Consider the following 18,484-nt stretch of genomic DNA (forward strand, 5'->3'; position numbering starts at 1 on the left):
ATTACATTCTGTTCATACTTAGAAGATTGGTAGGACTTTGGTTTCAGAAATGTTAATGTTACTTCTGATCTTGACTTTGATTCATCAGTGAACAATGACCCAGATGATTTTTTTTCCATTGGACTCTCTACCTAAAGTTATTGTCAGATTGGGTAGAGATGAAGCAATCTCCAACATTAATCCTTTCAAAATCATCATGACCTTATACAAAATGACATCAGAAATCACAAAATCCACTGGGAGATGGCATTAAGCCACCCAACATTTGAATCCATCAAGGTGACCCAGAAGTGAATGAAAGGCAATCCAAAACGGATATCATTAAAAAGTCACAAGCTGATTTGAGGCAATACAATAAGACCCTGCCAAGTCAACCCGAAAGTGACATCATCAAAAACCTCCAAGAATTGTTAGAAGTCACACTCTCCAAGACAACCAGGAAGTGACATATTTCGGAGTTCTACATACCCAAACACGAAGTGATATCATGAAACTTCCCAACCAGGAAGTGATGGCTGTGAGACCCTGCTATCAGGATTAAATGAGCAGTTTTATGGATGTGTTCCAATAACAATAAAATGCTGGAAACAGGGGTTCGGTGAATGTGGTTTGAAAAGTGTGTAAATGTGTCAATGAGTCAGTGACCTGATGAAATGACAAAGTCCCAGCCTCATAGTCCAATTGAACTCGGATCCTAGGGTTAAACTGGATTGATGGGAGGAGGGTGAACTGGGAATTGTGCCGGGCCCATAGGTAGTCAGGAATAATATAACCACAATCTAAACTCCAGGATTTACTGTTCTTTCCCAGATAAGATGATTTCCCCTCCCTGTCCAAACTTTCATACGCAATCCCTACACCCCATTCATTCCCATCAATCTGTACATCCCAGGAATGGGAACCTGAGCTGAAACTCTGGGAGCAGAGAACTTGGGGACAGTCCTTAAATCTCTGGGGGTGAGGTGGATAGGGTTGTTCCTGTCCAGTCCACGTTACAGATCGCAGATTATTGGACAGAATCAAGTTGAAGTTTGCTGTTTTCAGATCCAGGTTCAATGGGCTATTCCCTAAAGAGGAGAGAAGAGATTGGTCAGTCAGTTATTCCGCACAGATCAATAAGTGACAGCTGCAAAGTAGGAGCACTAGTATTTCCTATTCACTGTCAGCCCCATTTACCTGTAAGATTGGAATCTTCTCAAATTAAATAATGTCAGAATTCCCTGTTTGAGAGCAGTGTGTGGGTCCCAGACATCACTCAGAACAAAAATTGCAGTGACATACACAGCAACAGTCAGTTTAATCACACATATCCTTGGCACTGTGCATGTGTTCTCCCCAACACAATGCAGGGAATTCACCAGCACACAACACATCCCACAGCCCCGGAATGCAGCCTCCCAATTTCAGCACTGGCTATCCTGGAAACACATAGCTGACAGGAGGATGTTCTGGGCCGTCTCCCTCATATTACTATCCTATTCTGAATACAGATGTGTGTTCTCTCTCGTTCCTGTGACTGTCCCATTTTGAATTCAAGAGAGTGTTCTGAGCTCGCACACTCCTGTTACTGTCTCTCCTGAATGTAAGAGTATGCCCTGGGTTCTATCTCCTCCTGTTTCTGTCCATCCTGACTGCAAGAGTATGCTCTAGGTTCTGTCTCCTCCTGTTAGCTAAGCTGCAGAGCTGGGCTGAGAGGTGGCAAATGGAGGTTAATGCGGACAAGTGTGAGGTGATTCACTTTGGTCGGAGTAACCAGAATGCAAAGTCCTGGGCTAATGGTATGATTCTTGGTAGTGTAGATGAGCAGAGAGATCTTGGTGTCCAGGTACACAGATCCTTGAAAGTTTCCACCCAGGTTGACAAGGTTGTTAAGAAGGCAAACAGTGTTTTAGCTTTTATTAATAGAGGGATCGAGTTCTAGAACCGTGAGTTTATGTTACAGCTGTAAAAACTCTGGTGCGGCCAAACTTGGAGTATTGTGTACAGTTCTGGTCACTGCATTATAAAAAGGATGTGGAAGCTTTGGAAAGGATGCAGAGGAGATTTACTAGGATGTTACCTGGTATGGAGGGAAGGTCTTACGAGGAAAGGCTGAGGGCCTTGAGGCTGTTTTCATTAGAGAGAAGAAGGTTGAGAGGTGACTTAATAGAGACATATAAGATAATCAGAGGGTTAGATAGGGTGGACAGGGAGAACCTTTTTCCAAGTATGATGACGGCGAGCCCAAGGGGGCATAGCTTTAAATTGAGGGGTGATAGATATAGGACAGATGTCAGAGGTAGTTTCTTTACTCAGAGAGTAGTAAGGGTATGGAATGCTTTGCCTGCAACGGTAGTAGATTCGCCAACTTTAAGTACATTTAAGTTGTCATTGGACAAGCATATGGACGTACATGGAAGAGTTAGATGGGCTTCAGATTGGTATGACAGGTCGGCGCAACATCGAGGGCCGAAGGGCCTGTACTGCGCTGTAATGTTCTATGTTCTATGTTACTGTAATTTTGATGTTTAATTCCTTTCACATTAATCAATAACATATTATTAAAGAATAATTTTGATGTTCGATTCCTTTCACATTAAACAATATTCATTCTGATTACTTGTGGTTTCCTTTCACAAGTTTTTTTTGTGATTCATTCAGGAGGACACGCCAGATCCTCTGCATCTTAAAACTCTGTAACCGCTTACCATTTAAATAATATGCTTCTTTTTCATTCTTTCTGCCCAAATGGATAACTTCATACCTTCCTATATTATACCCTACTTGACAAACCTTTTCCCATTCAGTTAACCTAACTCTGTCACTTGGTAGCCACATTATGTCCCCTACACAACTTACTTTCCTACCCCTCCATGACATTTGCAAGTTTAGGAGTTGTATCTTCCATCTCTACATCTAAATCAGTTAAATAAAATATAAAATATTGAGTGAACAGTAAAAGGTTAAGCATGCACCAGTGAGGGCGGTAGAACTCCTCACATGATGTTCGGTCAGATATGAGGAAAGAACAATGGAACAGGCTCAAGAGATTAAATCAAAATCCCTTCTGTAAATTAAATTCTGTGGCTCCCTGTTCTTTCTGAATTCACAAGCACTCTCTTAGGTCCAGGGTGTGAAACTCAGACCAATACAGTGCTGTGAGGAAAGAACAGGAGCAGGAATTCAAGCCTTCAATCCCTGATTGAACAAATGTGACTAAAAGAGAAAGGGTCAAACAGGAATAGAGGATTAATAGCAAAATGAGAGGGTTAAACACAAATTGCGGATCCCTGTTTCAGATTGTAAGCACACCTTGGAATATTCCCGGTCTCCCACTGACCCTAGTTGAAACCTGGAGGCTGTTCCCTGGAACATGGGGTACCCTAAAGGAGTCGTGTGGGGAAGGAGTTACATTTGATAGGTCACTGTAATTGGTGAAAGCTGGCAGTGTAAACACAGCACACTGTGATTGGGAAATGTAACAAATTTGTTATCAAATTTTGGATGTTGTGAAGTTGTGAAAGTTGCTGTATGAATACCATTTTTCCTCTATTCTTAAACACACTGGCAGTACTGAGGAGCAGTGTTTCTTTAGGAAGCTGTCTTGATTTACAGTGTGTAAATCTGCCAGTTGATCCATTGTCAGGATATAGCTAGCAATCATTAATATTTGCAATTTTGCATTTCTTTCCTGCTTTGCTTTTGATTTTTCAGTAAGCCAGTAATTGAATTTTACTTTGTAAAAATTGATTTAAATCTGGGTATGATTGTGTTTCAGATCAAGTTACACAGTTATTCAATTCATCTCCAAGAACTTTCCCTACATATCATATTCACAATTGTTATTTTGACTGAACATTTGTTTATCTTTAGATGTGCCGCTGCAGACAATAAAATTGTTTTCTACTGTTTAAAAGGGGAACTGTTCGTACTACGTTCACCCTAATGACTCTTCAACTCCAAGTCACAATAATAAACTGCCTTACACAGAAGGTGACCAATGAAATGGAAACAGAGCTTTTTTGGGGAGCAGTATGTCATAAATGTTAGCATGTCAGAGACACCATCAAGGATGTGTAAGTAGTCTGCAAAGTCTGCAGATTTTGCAAAGACTGTGGGAAGCAGTTGATACAGAATCATTGTTGCTAAGCCATTACATTAGGTAAGTCTGGTTTAAGCCGTGAAGTGCTGAAATGGCACAAAAACTAGCCTTAAATGCACACTGTCTCCAGCATTCTGTACTCCATGTGCGGTGGTCAACTCTACCATTGAAGACAATGGAGGAAAGGACATCGACAGAATGATTGATTGGAGACTTTACCATTGCATAATACTTTGGAAACTTGGTGACATATGTCACAAGGGTTTATCAATTTAAAGATAATTCCTAGACAAACCAGTTTGAGATTGTTACTTATACTCTGATAAAGTTGCCTCTCTATCCTTTTTAAAAAATATATATAGTGTTTTCTTTTCCTTCACACAATTTTCTTTCATTCTTTTTTCTTTATCTTATAATTTATAATTATTATATTATCAATAATAATAATTAACCAATAAAATTGTTATTTTAATGCCATACTTGGTATTGAATATCTCTTTGAATATAACTGAGATTCTGGAAAGAACTCTTACTCTACACCTTCCTGGTGACCCAATAAAATTGTTATTTTAGTGCAATACCTGGTATTCAGTATGTGTCTGAACATAAGTGAGACTCTAGAAAGGAGTCACATTCTACAGCTTCCTGGTGAGCCAGCCAGAAGCCTAAAGACAAGCGTGAATGGGTGCCCCAGTGATAAAATTTCCTCTTAAACAGGAGTGGGTCCAGGATGCCATGGACAATCCTTGGGTTATACCAGAGATGGGTTATCCAGTAGCTGTGACAGAAGTGTGGATAAGATCTGTGTTTAGCAGCTGTCCACATTACAACTTAATGGGAAAAACAATGAAACTTTGATACGATTCAGAGAATAGTTAGTAGGAATCAAGTTGCATCGCAGATTCTGGAATACTGTTCAAAAAGGAAAGGAACAAATTTGTGTTTTCCGTTTGCTCCATTTGGCTGTATAAAGCTGATGTTGGAAGCTGAGCAATTTTGTCACTTCCTTTGAAGCAAAGGTAGTTGTTAAATTGTATAAATGTTGCCGAGGTTTAGTTTAACAGGAATGAAGGGTACTGGCCTAATGGTACGATTCTTGGTAGTGTGCATGAGCAGAGAGATCTTGATGTCCATGTATATAGATCCCTGAAAATTGCCACCCAGTTTGGTAGGTTGTTAAGAAGGACTACGGTGTGTTAGTTCCTATTGGTATAGGGATTGAATTTCAGAGCCATGTTGCAGCTGTACAAAGCTCTGGTGCAGCCGCACTTGGAGTATTGCGTACAGTCCTAGTCACCACATTATAGGAAGGATGTGGAAGCATTAGAAAGGATTCAGAGGAGATTTACCAGGATGTTGCCTGGTATGGAGGGAAATTTTATCACTGGGGCAACCATTCATGCTGAGGGATTTGAGGCTGTTTTTGTTACTGAGAAGAAGGTTAAGAGGCGATTTAATGGAGATATACAAGATGATCAGAGGATTAGAGAGGGTGGACAGTGGAAGCCTTTTTCCTCAGATGGTGATGGCTAGTATGAGGAGACATAGCTTTAAATTGAGGGGTGATAGATATAGGACAGATATCAAAGGTAGGTTCTTTACTCAGAGAGTAGTAAGGGCATGGAATGCCCTGTTTGCAACAGTAGTAGACTTGCCAACATTACAGGCATTTAAATGGTCATTGACTAAACATGTGGATGACAATGGAATAATGTAGATTAGATGGGCTTTAGATTGGTTTCACAGGTCAGCGCAATATCATGGGCCAAAGGACCTGTACTGTGCTATTATGGTCTCTGTTCTGTGTTCTGTCTTCTGTGTTTAAGTGGGAGAAAGCTGCTAACAGTGAGTGATGTATTGGTATCCAGTTGAAAGTATTTTCAGGGTCCAGGGTACGACTTTAAACCTAAGCTGGATGGAACTCACACCCAACAACAAGCTAGGTGAAGCTCCAACCCATTCCGGGGAGGAACGTCCACGCAGATTCAGTGGGGCCTAATGGTGAATCTCAGGTTCTTGACTCACTTACACACAGGCAGCTGACATTAAAGTTCAGCGATATTCCCTGCTGTCTGAACACAATTAACCCGACCTGCTCTCATTCCCTTAGATTGGTGAAAAGCTGTACATTCTTACTGATGGCTCCCAATATGTCTGCGTGGTACATTTCCCATCCCTTCAGCTTCTTTTGGAGTTGTTGAGATATATTGGACAGGTTGATGATGACCACTGGAACATCTGGCTCTGTGATTCTCTTTGTCTCTTTAACTCTGGAATTGAAGAGGAGAGAATGGTTTAATCAGTGGGACATTTCTGGTCAGAACCCAAAGGGGAATGAGTGATCGATGCAACAACCTGTCCCCCTTTCTAGTCCTCATACTGACTCCCCCTCCCTGCAGCAACCCATCCTGAAAATGTCAGGATCTCGGGATTTGCACTCTCTCCTGTATTCATTCTGGGCTGTATACGTTCAGTGGGAACCTGTTGCTTCAGAGCAGTTCAGAAGAAGAGTGACTAGACCCGAACTCTGTAGGTTAACTCTGCTTTCTTTCTACGGATGTTGCAGACTTGCTGAAGTTTCCCAGCAATTTCTGTCTTTTGAAAGGGAAAATTGGCACGTATGCCTTCTCCATATAAAGCTTGGCAAATCCAACATAGCTGAAAATGTCTTAGATTACTTACAGTGTGGAAACAGGCCCTTCGGCCCAACAAGTCCACACCGACTCGCCAAAGCGCAACCCACCCATACCCTTATATTTACCCCTTACCTAACACTACGGGCAATTTAGCATGGCCAATTCACCTGACCCGCACATCTTTGGACTGTGGGAGGAAACCGGAGCACCCGGAGGAAACCCACGCAGACACGGGGAGAACGTGCAAACTCCACACAGTCATTTGCCTGAGTCGGGAATTGAACCCGGGTCTTCAGGCGCTGTGAGGCAGCAGTGCTAACCATTGTGCCACCATGCCGCCCACCATGTGTTGCTGGTCAAAGCACAGCAGGCCAGGCAGCATCTCAGGAATAAGGAATTCGACGTTTCGAGCATAAGCAACTAGTACCCCAGAAGAGCTCCTGCCCGAAACATCAATTCTCCTGCTCCTAGGATGCTGCCTGACCTGCTGTGCTTTTCCAGCACCACTCTAATCTTGACTCTAATCTCCAGTATCTGCGGTCCTCACTTTCGTCTAGTACCACAGTAATTTATTTCCAATCACCATTGTCAACAATGCTATGAAAGAACATTCGTGAATCAATATCCTGCTGCTAATGGACACTCAGTTTGCATTCTGCACTGACCACTCAGCCTCTGACCTCATTCCAGCCTTGGTCCATTTGCATCAAAGAGATGAATGCAACTAAGTGAGGCGAGAGTCAATGCCTTAATATCAAGACTGCGTCAAATTGACTGTGGCAACAAGGTGACTGAGCTAAACCGGACTGAATGGAAATTTGTGATTTTCAAATCTATTCTCTCCTCAGTCTCTTTCCACTGTCCTGGAGCCTCAACAAGATCAGTAATGTGACCCCAACCTGACACCTTCTACTCCCATGTCAATCTTAACACAAGTCAGAACATCGATGAGGCTTGTGGGAAAGGGTATCAGGGTCGAACAAACATTCGAGATGATGATGTCATTGAGATGGTGACTAGATTATGAGAGGAGGTCAGGGAGAGGTCTGCACCATCATGTGCCTGGCCACACATCAGAGGCTGGAGGAGTGGACGAGCAAAAATCAGTGCGAAAGCTTAGCTTCTTTTAGCATCCGTTGTACAGGAGTCTCTCAGTCATCACAGGGAGCCTTCAGCCTCCCCCCAGTTCTGATCTTTCAACTCTAATTTATGATCAACAACCTCCCAAAGAGGTCTCTGCAGTTTCTGTTTCCCTCGCTGAATGATGGAGGACACTCCAATGGATCCCCCATTGTCCCTGTCACCTGTTTCACTCTCATCGTCTGGACATGTGTCAATCACCATCTATTGATTGGGACTCTGATATAGAGAATTTAAACGTGGCCCGGCCATTACGACTGGCAAGACAAGCCAGCCTTGCAGGAGTCATCACAAAGTCTCAGGTAAATGACCTGGGTTGTTTAAATTTGAATTCTACAGAAATAAGAATCTGGAATTATTAATCTCCTTCAATTGACGCAGATTAGTAATGCTTCACCGAAGACTCTCACTAATTATTTTGCCTAGTCATGGTGACAAAACATCTGAAACCAAACCTTCCAGCTCAGCGAGCTAACTTAGATAATTATCATCAACCTGAGCTACAAATCTTCTCAAGAATTGCTATTAGTAATATATATTTGGGAAAGAAATCTGTTATCCCTACCTTGTCTGATCCACATGACTCCAGATCCATTGAATTCTGGTTGGCGTTTAACTGCCCTCTGACATGGCCAAGCAAGCCATTCAGTTGGATCAAAACTGCTTCAACAGTTAAAGAAAGGAATGAAACCCATCAAACCACTGCACCAGACCAGGTACCAGAAACAACAATTAAAAACCCAATCCAGTTGACCCCGTAAAGTCCTCCTTAGGAACCATTGGGAATAGTGTCAAAATTGGGAGAACTATCCCACAAACTACACACATAACATCTTGGCATTATCACAGAATCATATCTGACAAGGAGCCAGATAACATCCCTGGGCATATATGCCATACTGGCAAGCCAAACTCACAAGAGGTAACAACACTATTGGAATACTGTTGGCCAAGAATTGTGATTGAAGCTCTCAATATAGAATCCTGAATTTTAATGGCGTCACCTCAATCATGGGCAAGGAAATCTCCTGCTGATTACTGCATAAAGCAATCCTGTTGCCTGATGACTCAGTACTCCTCCATGTTGCACACCAATAGAATGAAACACTAAAGGCAGCAATGGCACAAAATGGGCTCCAAAGGGCTTCAGGATCCACAAGTAAAAGTGGCTTGGTCAGACCCATTACTGATCAAGCTGGCTGAGTGTAAAGGATATAGCTGTTAGCGGGATGGGACCATTTGCTGCCGCCGCTTAGCCACTGCCCTTTCACTGCCGAGGACACTTCACCACTGCCCATTGGCTGCTGAGGATGATTCGCCCCCGCAAGTGTTTGTAACTCATTTTTATGTATAAACCAATAAAATGATATTTATTTCACCTCTTTTTTAATCAATATAAACTATGTTCTATAAATAAAGGTTATTGAGAAGTATGAAAGAACAGGTGGAAGGGAAAACAATCACTACATATATATATTTCCAGTGGCGAATAGTCTCCAGAGGTCAAACGACCCCAGTGGAGAAACGCTGTTGGCGAACCGGCAGTGGCTAATTGGTGGTGGCGAATGTGCCGCGGCGAATCGTCACCAACCCTGCTGTTAGACTGGGTTTTCAGCAGGTAATCAGAGAACCAACATGATGTAAAATCAACTCGATCTCACCCTATCCAATGTATCCATCAATGTCAGTATCAGTAACGGTGACTGCTACATCTCTGACACTATGGGCCATTGGCAGCAGCAGAACTACAATTTACCAATTTGAATTACTTGCCACGATGTTAATAAACAGCTGAAGACACTGAACACTGCAAGCGATACAATATACTGGCAACAGAACTGATGACTTGTGCTTGAGAATGAGTTGTGCAAATGGCCAGGTTGTTCCACTGCTGCTGAAATATGACATTTGCCAGACAATGTGGAAAATGTTGGACACAACCCTGAAGATCACCTGCAGAACTGTCCTTGGACTACAATAATTAACTAGGAGACAGTGAGGACTGCAGATGCTGGAGATCAGAGTCAAGAGTGTCGTGTTGGAAAAGCACAGCAGATCAGGCAGCATCTGAGGAGCAGTAGAATTGACATTTCAGGCATAAGCTCTTCATCAGCACTACACTCTTGACTAGAATAATTAACACCCAGCAATCTCAAAGAACTGCAGATGCTGAAAATCAGAAACAAAAACAGAAAAACAAAAATTTGACATACTCTTGGGAAATAAGGCAGGGCAAGTGACTGAGGAGCACTTTGGGGCTAGCGTCCATAATTCTATTAGATTTAAAATAATGCTGGAAAAGGATAGACCAGATCTAAAAGTTGAAGTTCTAAATTGGAGAAAGGCCAATTTTGACAGTATTAGGCAAGAACTTCCGAAAGCTGATTGGGGCAGATGTTCACAAGTAAAGGGATGGCTGGAAAATGGGAAGTCTTCAGAAATGAGATAATGAGAATCCAGAGAAGATATATTCCTGTCAGGGTGAAAGGGAAGGCTGGTAGGTATCGGGAATGCTGGATGACTAAAGAAATTGAGGGTTTGTTTAAGAAAAAGAAGGAAGCATATGTCACATATAGACAGGATAGATCGAGTGAATCCTTAGAAAAGTATAAAGGCAGTAGGAGTATACTTAAGAGAGAAATCAGGAAGGCAAAAAGGGGACATACGATAGCTTTGGCAAATAGAATTAAGGAGAATCCAAAGAGTTTTTACAAATATATTAGGGAAAAATGGTAACAAGGGAGAGAATAGAGCCCCTCAAAGAACAGCAAAGTGGCCTTTGTATGGAGCCACAGAAAATGGGGGAGATACTAAATGAGTATTTTGCATCAGTATTTACCATGGAAAAGGATATGGAAGATATAGACTGTAGGGAAATAGATGGTGACATCTTGCAAAATGTCCAGGTTACAGACGAGGAAGTGCTGAATGTCTTGAAACAGTTAAAGGTGAAGAAATCGCCAGGACCTGATCAGGTGTACCCGAAAACTCTGTGGGAAGCTAGAGAAGTGATTGCTGGGCCTCTTGCTGAGATATTTGTATCATTGATAGTCACAGGTGAGGTGCCAGAAAACTGGAGGTTGGCAAACATGCTGCCACTGTTTAAGAAGGGCGGTAAAGACAAGCCAGGGAACTATAGACCGGTGAGCCTGACGTCGGTGGTGGGCAGGTTGTTGGAGGGAATCCTGAGGGACAGGATGTACATGTATTTGGAAAGACAAGAACTGATTAGGGATAGTCAACATGGCTTTGTGCATGGGAAATCATGTCTCACAAACTTGATTGAGTTTTTTGAAGAAGTAACAAAGAAGATTGATGAGGGCAGAGTAGTAGATGTGATCTATATGGACTTCAGTAAGGGGTTTGACAAGGTTCCCCATGGGAGACTGATTAGCAAGGTTAGATCTCATGGAATACAGGGAGAACTAGCCATTTGGATGTAGAACTGACTCAAAGATAGAAGATAGAGGGTGGTGGTGGAGGGTTGTTTTTCAGACTTGAGGCCTGTGGCTAGTGGAGTGCCACAAGGATCGGTGCTGGGTCCTCTACATTTTGTCATTTACATAAATGATTTGGATGGGAGTATAAGAGGTACAGTTAGTAAGTTTGCAGATGACACCAAAATTGGAGGTGTAGTGAACAGTGAAGACAGTTACCTTTTGTGAAGGGCAGGTCGTGCCTCACAAACCTTATTGAATTCTTTGAGAAGGTGACTAAGGAGGTGGACGAGGGTAAAGCGGGAGATGTGATGTATATGGATTTTAGTAAGGCATTTGATAAGGTTCCCCATGGTAGGCTACTGCAAAAAATACGGAGGTATGGCATTGAGGGTGAGTTGGAAGTTTGGATTAGGAATTGGCTGGCTGGAAGAAGACAGAGGGTAGTAGTTGATGGTAAAGGTTCATCTTGGAGTGCAGTTACCAGCGGTGTTCCGCAAGGATCTGTTTTGGGACCATTGCTGTTTGGCATTTTTATAAATGACCTGGAGGAGGGGCTAGAAGGTTGGGTGAGCAAGTTTGCGGATGATACAAAAGTCGGTGGAATTGTTGACAGTGAGGAAGGATGTGGCAGGTTACAGCGGGATATAGATAAGCTGCAGAGCTGGGCAGGAAGGTGGCAAATGGAGTTCAATGTAGCTAAGTGTGAAGTGATTCACTTTGGTAAGACTAACAAGAAGATGGAGTACTGGGCTAATGGTCCGATACTTGGTAGTGTGGATGAGCAGAGGGATCTTGGTGTCCATGTACACAGATCTCTGAAAGTTGCCACCCAGGTAAATAATGCTGTGAAGAAGGTATATGGCGTACTGGCTTTTATTGGTAGAGGAATTGAGTTCCGGAGTCCTGAGGTCATGGTGCAGTTGTATAAGACTCTGGTGCGGCCGCATCTGGAGTATTGTGTGCAGGTTTGATCGCCATACTATTGGAAGGATGTGGAGGCACTGGAACAGGTGCAGAGGAGGTTTACAAGGATGTTGCCTGGTATGGTAGGAAGATCGTATGAGGAAAGGCTGAGGCACTTGGGGCTGTTTTCATTGGAGAAAAGAAGGTTTAGGGGTGACTTGATAGAGGTGTACGAGATGATTAGGGGTTTAGATAGGGTTGACCATGAGAACCTTTTTCCACATATGGAGTCAGATATTACGAGGGCGCATAGCTTTCAATTAAGGGGTGGTAGGTATAGGACTGATGTTAGGGGTAGATTCTTTACTCAGCAAGTCGTGAGTTCATGGAATGCCCTGCCAGTAACAGTGGTGGACTCTCCCTCTTTATGGGCATTTAAACGGGCATTGGATAGCCATATGGAGGAGAGTGGGCTAGTGTAGGTTAGGTAGGCTTGAATCGGTGCAACATCGAGGGTCGAAGGGCCTGTACTGCGCTGTATTTTTCTATGTTGTATGTTCTATGTTCTACCTCAAATTACAACAGGATCTTGTCCATATGGGCCAATGGGCTGAAAAGTGGCAGATGGAGTTTAATTCAGATAAGTGCGAAGTGCTGCATTTTGGGAAAGCAAATCAGGGCAGGATGTATGCACTTAATGGTAACGTCCTAGGGAGTGTTGCTGAACATAGAGACATTGGAGTGCAGGTTCATAGCTCCTTAAAGTGGACTCGCAGGTAGATAGGATAGTGAAGAAGGCGTTTGGTATGCTTTCCTTTATTGGTCAGAGTATTGAGTACAGGAGTTGGGAGGTCATGTTGCGGCTGTACAGGACATTGGTTAGGCCACTGTTGGAATATTGCATGCAATTCTGGTCTCCTTCCTATCGGAAAGGTATTGTAAAACTTGAAAGGGTTCAGAAAAGATTTACAAGGATGTTGCCAGGGTTGGAGGATTTGAGCTATAGGGAGAGGCCAAGCAGGCTGGGGCTGTTTTCCCTGGAGCGTCGGAGGCTGAGGGGTGACCTTATAGAGGTTTACAAAATTATGAGGGACATGGATAGGGTAAATAGGCAAAGTCTTTTCCCTGGGATCAGCGAGTCCTGAACTAGACGGCATAGGTTAAGTTTGAGAGGGGAAAGATATAAAAGAGACCTAAGGGACAACGTTTTCACACAGAGGGTGGTACGTGTATGGAAGTGATGGAGACTGGTACAATTGCAACATTTAACGGTCTTTTCGCATTAGAGAGCGGCGGGAGTTGGGCGGAAGTGAAGGCAGAGCGCAAAGAAGGTCGGGAAGGTAAGTGATTGTTATTAGAGTGGGTGTGTTCTAGACCCCAGGTCCTACAAAGTAGGGCCTCCCTCCCTCCCTCCCTCTTCCTCTAACCTAAATTAAGAGTCCACAGACTTGCCTCAAAAAGAAGTTCCTGTGTATTGAAGAGTGAAGCTTTAGCTCTGGAGTCTTTGACAAGGAGGTTGAGTGAAGTGATTACGCCACAGTTGAAGAGGGTGAAGACATGACTGCCAAGCTGGTTCAGTGCGCTACGTGCTTGATGTGGGAGGTCAACCACTCTGGTGTGTCTGGCTCGTATAAGTGTGGAAAGTGTGTGCACGTTCAGCTACTGACAGAGCATATTGCAGCGCTGATGAAAGAACTCGAGGACCTTAGGCTTATCCGAGAGAATGAGATCTTTCTGGACAAGACCTTCAGCGAGGTTATTACACCAATAATACCAGAAGAGAGCAGACAATGAGGAAGGCAGAGAGGAGACAGGTGCAAGAGACCCTAGGGATGTACCTGTCAGGAACAAGTTGAATCTTTTGGAAACAGTAGAGGCAGATGACACTGCCAGTCTGCGAGGTGACCAGAGGTGACCAGACCAATCAAAAGTTGGCGCAGAGGCAGAGCGGAAGAGTCGGACATCGCACAGAGCTGTGGTAATAGGGAACTCCATACTGAGAGGAACTGACCGGGGTTTTTGTGGCAGCAGACGGGACTTAAGGATGGTGTGTTGCCTTCCTGGTGCCTGGATTAAAGGCATCACAGACAGAGTGCAGGAAATCCTCAAGGACGAAGGTGAAGAGCCAGAGGTGGTGGTACATGTTGGCACAAATGTTGTCGGGAAGAGGAGGAGGAACATACTACTGCGGGACTTCGGAGAACTAGGAAGAAAGCTGAAAAGCAGGACGTCCAAGGTGGTTATCTCTGGTTTGCTTCCAGTTCCTCGGGCTGGTGAGGCCAGAAACAGTGAGATAATGGACTTGAACATGTGGCTGGGGAACTGGTGCAGGAAGCAAGGATTTAAATTCTTGGATCACTGGGGTATGTTTTGTGGTAAGCATAAATTCTACAAGAGAGATGGTTTGCACCTTAGTAGATTAGGGACCAGCATTCTGGCAGGCAGGTTTGCTACTGCAACACAGCTATGTTTAAACTGAATAGCGGGGGGGAGGGGACATACTGGATGTTTAAGAAGGAAATTGAAGGGAAAGTTAGAACAAGAGAAGTCAAGAAAGACAACTGTATCAATGAGGCAGAAAACTCAAAAAGGGATCATGCTGTAAGGTTGAGTGAAATAGGAGTTGATGAGAAGGGTGAGGGCAGTAACAAATTAAAAATACTATACATGAATGCACGAAGCATTAGAAATAAGATGGATGAGCTTGCGGCTCTTTTGGAAATTGGCAGATACGATATTGTGGGGATAACTGAGACATGGCTTCAAGTGGGCAGGGCCTGGGAAATGAATATTCAAGGCTCGCCATGCTATCGTAAGGACAGACTGACGGGCAGAGGGGGTGGGGTGGCCATGTTGGTAAGGGATGATATTCAGTCCCTTGTGCGGGGGGGACCTAGAATCAGGGGATGTAGAGTCAGTGTGGATAGAGCTGAGAAATACTAATGGTAAAAAACCTTCTTGGGAGTCATCTACACCCCTCCAAACAGTGGTCTGGATGTCGGATGTAAGTTGAATCAGGAGCTGAAATTGACCTGTCGCAAAGATGTTTCTACAGTTATGGGGGATTTCAACATGCAGGTAGACTGGGAGAATCAGGATGGTATTGGACCTCAAGAAAGAGACTTTGTGGAGTGCCTCAGAGATGGATTCTTAGAACAGCTGGTGCTGGAGCCGACCAGGGAGAAGGCAATTTTGGATCTGGTATTGTGCAACGAACCAGAATTGTTCAGGGACCTCGAAGTGAAGGAGCCATTGGGAAGTAGTAACCATAATACAATAAGCTTCAATCTGCAATTTGAGAGGGAGAGGGTACAATTGGAAATGACCATATTTCTGTTAAATAAAGGGAACTATGGAGCTATGAGGGAGGAGCTGGCCAAAGTTCAATGGTGCAATACCTTAGCAGGGATGACAGTGGAGGAACAATGGCAGATATTTCTGTGTATAATGCAGAAGTTGTAGGATCAGTTCATTCCAAAAAGGAAGAAAGATCCTAGGAGGAGGCACGGGTGGCCGTGGCTGACAAGGGAAGTTAAGAAACATATAAAGTTAAAAGCGAAAAAGTATAACTTGGCAAAGATAAGTGGGAAAACTGAGGACTGGGAAGCTCTTAAAGAACAACAGAGGATTACTAAGAAGGAAATACGCAGAGAAAAAATGAGGTACGAAGGTTAACTGGTCAATAATATAAAGGAGGATAATAAAAGCTTTTTTAGGTATGTGAAAAGCAAAAAAATGGTGAAGACTAAAATTGGGCCCTTGAAGGCAGAAACAGGGGAATATATTACGGGGAACAAAGAAATGGCAGAAGAATTGAATTGGTATTTTAGATCTGTGTTCACTGGGGAAGACACAAGCAATCTCCCTGAGGTAACAGTGGCTGAAGGACCTGAACTTAAGAGAATTTATATTTGTCAGGAATTGGTGTTGGAGAGACTGTTAGGTCTGAAGGTTGATAAGTCCCCAGGGCCTGATGGTCTACATCCCAAGGTACGGAAGGAGTGACTCGAGAAATCATGGATGTGTTGGTGATTATTTTCCAGAGTTTGATAGATTCGGGATCAATTCCTGCGGATTGGAGGGTGGCTAATGTTAGACCACTTTTTAAGAAAAGTGGGAGAGAGAAAGCCGGAAATTATAAATTAGTCTGACCTCAGTGGTGGGAAAGATGCTGGAGTCTATTATAAAGGATGAAATTATGACACATCTGGATAGTAGTAACAGGATAGGTCAGAGTCAGCATGGAATAATGAAGGGGAAATCTTGCTTGACTAATCTTCTGGAATTTTTTGAGGATGTAACTCTGAAGATGGACGAGGGAGATCCAGTAGATTTGGTGTACCTGGACTTTCAGAAAGCTTTTGATAAAGTCTCACATAGGATGTTAGTGAGCAAAATTAGGGCACACGGTATTGGGGGCAAAAGTACTAACTTGTATTGAAAGTTGGTTGGCTGATAGGAAACAAAGAGTAGTGATAAACGGCTCCATTTCGGAATGGCAGGCAGTGACCAGTGGGGTAAAACAGGGATCAGTACTAGGACCGCAGCTTTTTACAATATATGTTAGTGATATAGAAGATGGTATTAGCAATAACATTAGCAAATTTGCTGATGATACAAAGCTGGGTGGCAGGGTGAAATGTGATGAGGATGTTAGCAGATTACTGGGTGACCTGGACAAATTAAGTGAGTGGTCAGATGCAAAGCAGATGCAATTTAGTGTGGATAGATGTCTGGTTTTCACTTTGGTGGCAAGAACAGGAAGGCAGAATGCTACCTAAATGGAATCAATTTAGATAAAGGGGCGGTACAGAGAGACCTGGGTGTTCTTGTACACCAGTCAATGAAGGTAAGCATGCAGGTACAGCAGGTAGTGAAGAAGGCTAATAGCATGCTGGCCTTCATAACAAGAGGGACTGAGTATAGAAGCAAAGGTTCTTCTGCAGCTGTACAGGGCCCTGGTGAGACCACACCTGGAGTACTGTGCGCAGTTCTGGTTTCCAAATTTGAGGAAAGACATTCTGGCTATTGAGAGAGTGCAGCATAGGTTCACGAGGTCAATTCCTGGAATGGCAGGACTACCTTATGCTGAAAGACTGGAGTGACTGGGCTTGTATATTCTTGAGTTTAGAAGACTGAGAGGGGATCTGATTGAGACATATAAGATTATTAAAGGATTGGACACTCTGGTGGCAGGAAACATGTTTCCACTGATGGGTGAGTGCCGAACCAGAGGACACAGCTTAAAAGTACGGGTAGACCATTTAGGACAGAGATGAGGAGAAACTTCTTCACCCAGAGAATGGTGGCTGTGTGGAATGCTCTTCTCAGGGGGCAGTGGAGGCCCAGTCTCTGGATTCATTTAAGAAAGAGTTGGATAGAGCTCTCAAGGATAGTAGAATCAAGGGTTGTGGAGATAAGGCAGGAACAGGATACTGATTAAGGATGATCAGCCATGATCATATTGAATGGTGGTGCAGGCTGGAAGGGCAGAATGGCCTCCTCCTGCACCTATTGTCGATTATCTATTGCATTTGGATGGGTATATGAATAGGAAGGGTTTGGAGGGAAATGGGCCAGGTGCTGGAAGGTGGGATTGGATTGGATTGGGATATCTGGTCGACACGGACAGGTTGGACTGAAGGGTCTGTTTTCATGCTGTGCACCTTTATGACTCTATGCCTCTAAATTGCTGGGAAAACTCAGCAGGTCTGACAGCATCTGTGGAGAAAAAGCAGAGTTAACATTCCGGGTCCAGAACTGTTCTGAAGACATGTCACTGAACGCAGAACATCAACACTGCTTTCTCTTCACAATTGCTGTCATACCTGCTGAGTGTTCCCAGTGATTTCTGGTTTTGAATATGGAAAATTGCCCAAGTATGCTGCAAAAACCATGGCAAATGTAATCTGGCTCCCTAGCAGCCTAGCAATTTTCTCTCAACCAACAGCAGTAAAGTGATGAAAAGCACATTTAACAGTGCTATTAAAGACCATTTTTGAATCAATATACTCCTGCTAATGGACACTCAGTTTGCATTTTGTGTTGACCACTCAACCTCTGATTTCATTACAGCCTTAGTCCATAAATGGACAGAAGAAATGAATGCAGGAAGTGAGGTGAGAGTCAATATCTTGATATCAAGACTGCATCAGATTGAGTGTGGCGTCAAGGTTCCCAAGCTAAACAGAAGTGAATGGAAATTGGGGAGAAAAGTATCCACTGGTTGGAGTCACACCTATCACAAAATTTGTGGTTGCTGGGTTAATTATTGTAGTTGAGAC

The 18,484-nt window shown here is 43.4% G+C and overlaps 1 protein-coding gene across 1 annotated transcript in view; it reads right to left on the reverse strand.

Moving 5' to 3' along the window:
* Window positions 1-537: 537 nt before the first annotated feature.
* LOC132823546 (E3 ubiquitin/ISG15 ligase TRIM25-like) overlaps window positions 538-18,484 on the reverse strand; it is a 72,176-nt gene continuing 54,229 nt past the window's right edge. The window contains exons 9-10 of the mRNA XM_060837489.1: window positions 6,218-6,351; window positions 538-1,067 (exon numbers count right to left, since the gene is read on the reverse strand). Coding sequence (XP_060693472.1) covers window positions 538-1,067; window positions 6,218-6,351 — 664 coding nt within the window. The remainder of the gene's footprint in view (window positions 1,068-6,217; window positions 6,352-18,484) is intronic.

This window comes from Hemiscyllium ocellatum, chromosome 16 (genome assembly GCF_020745735.1).
Source record: "Hemiscyllium ocellatum isolate sHemOce1 chromosome 16, sHemOce1.pat.X.cur, whole genome shotgun sequence".
Taxonomy (NCBI): Eukaryota; Metazoa; Chordata; class Chondrichthyes; order Orectolobiformes; family Hemiscylliidae; genus Hemiscyllium; species Hemiscyllium ocellatum.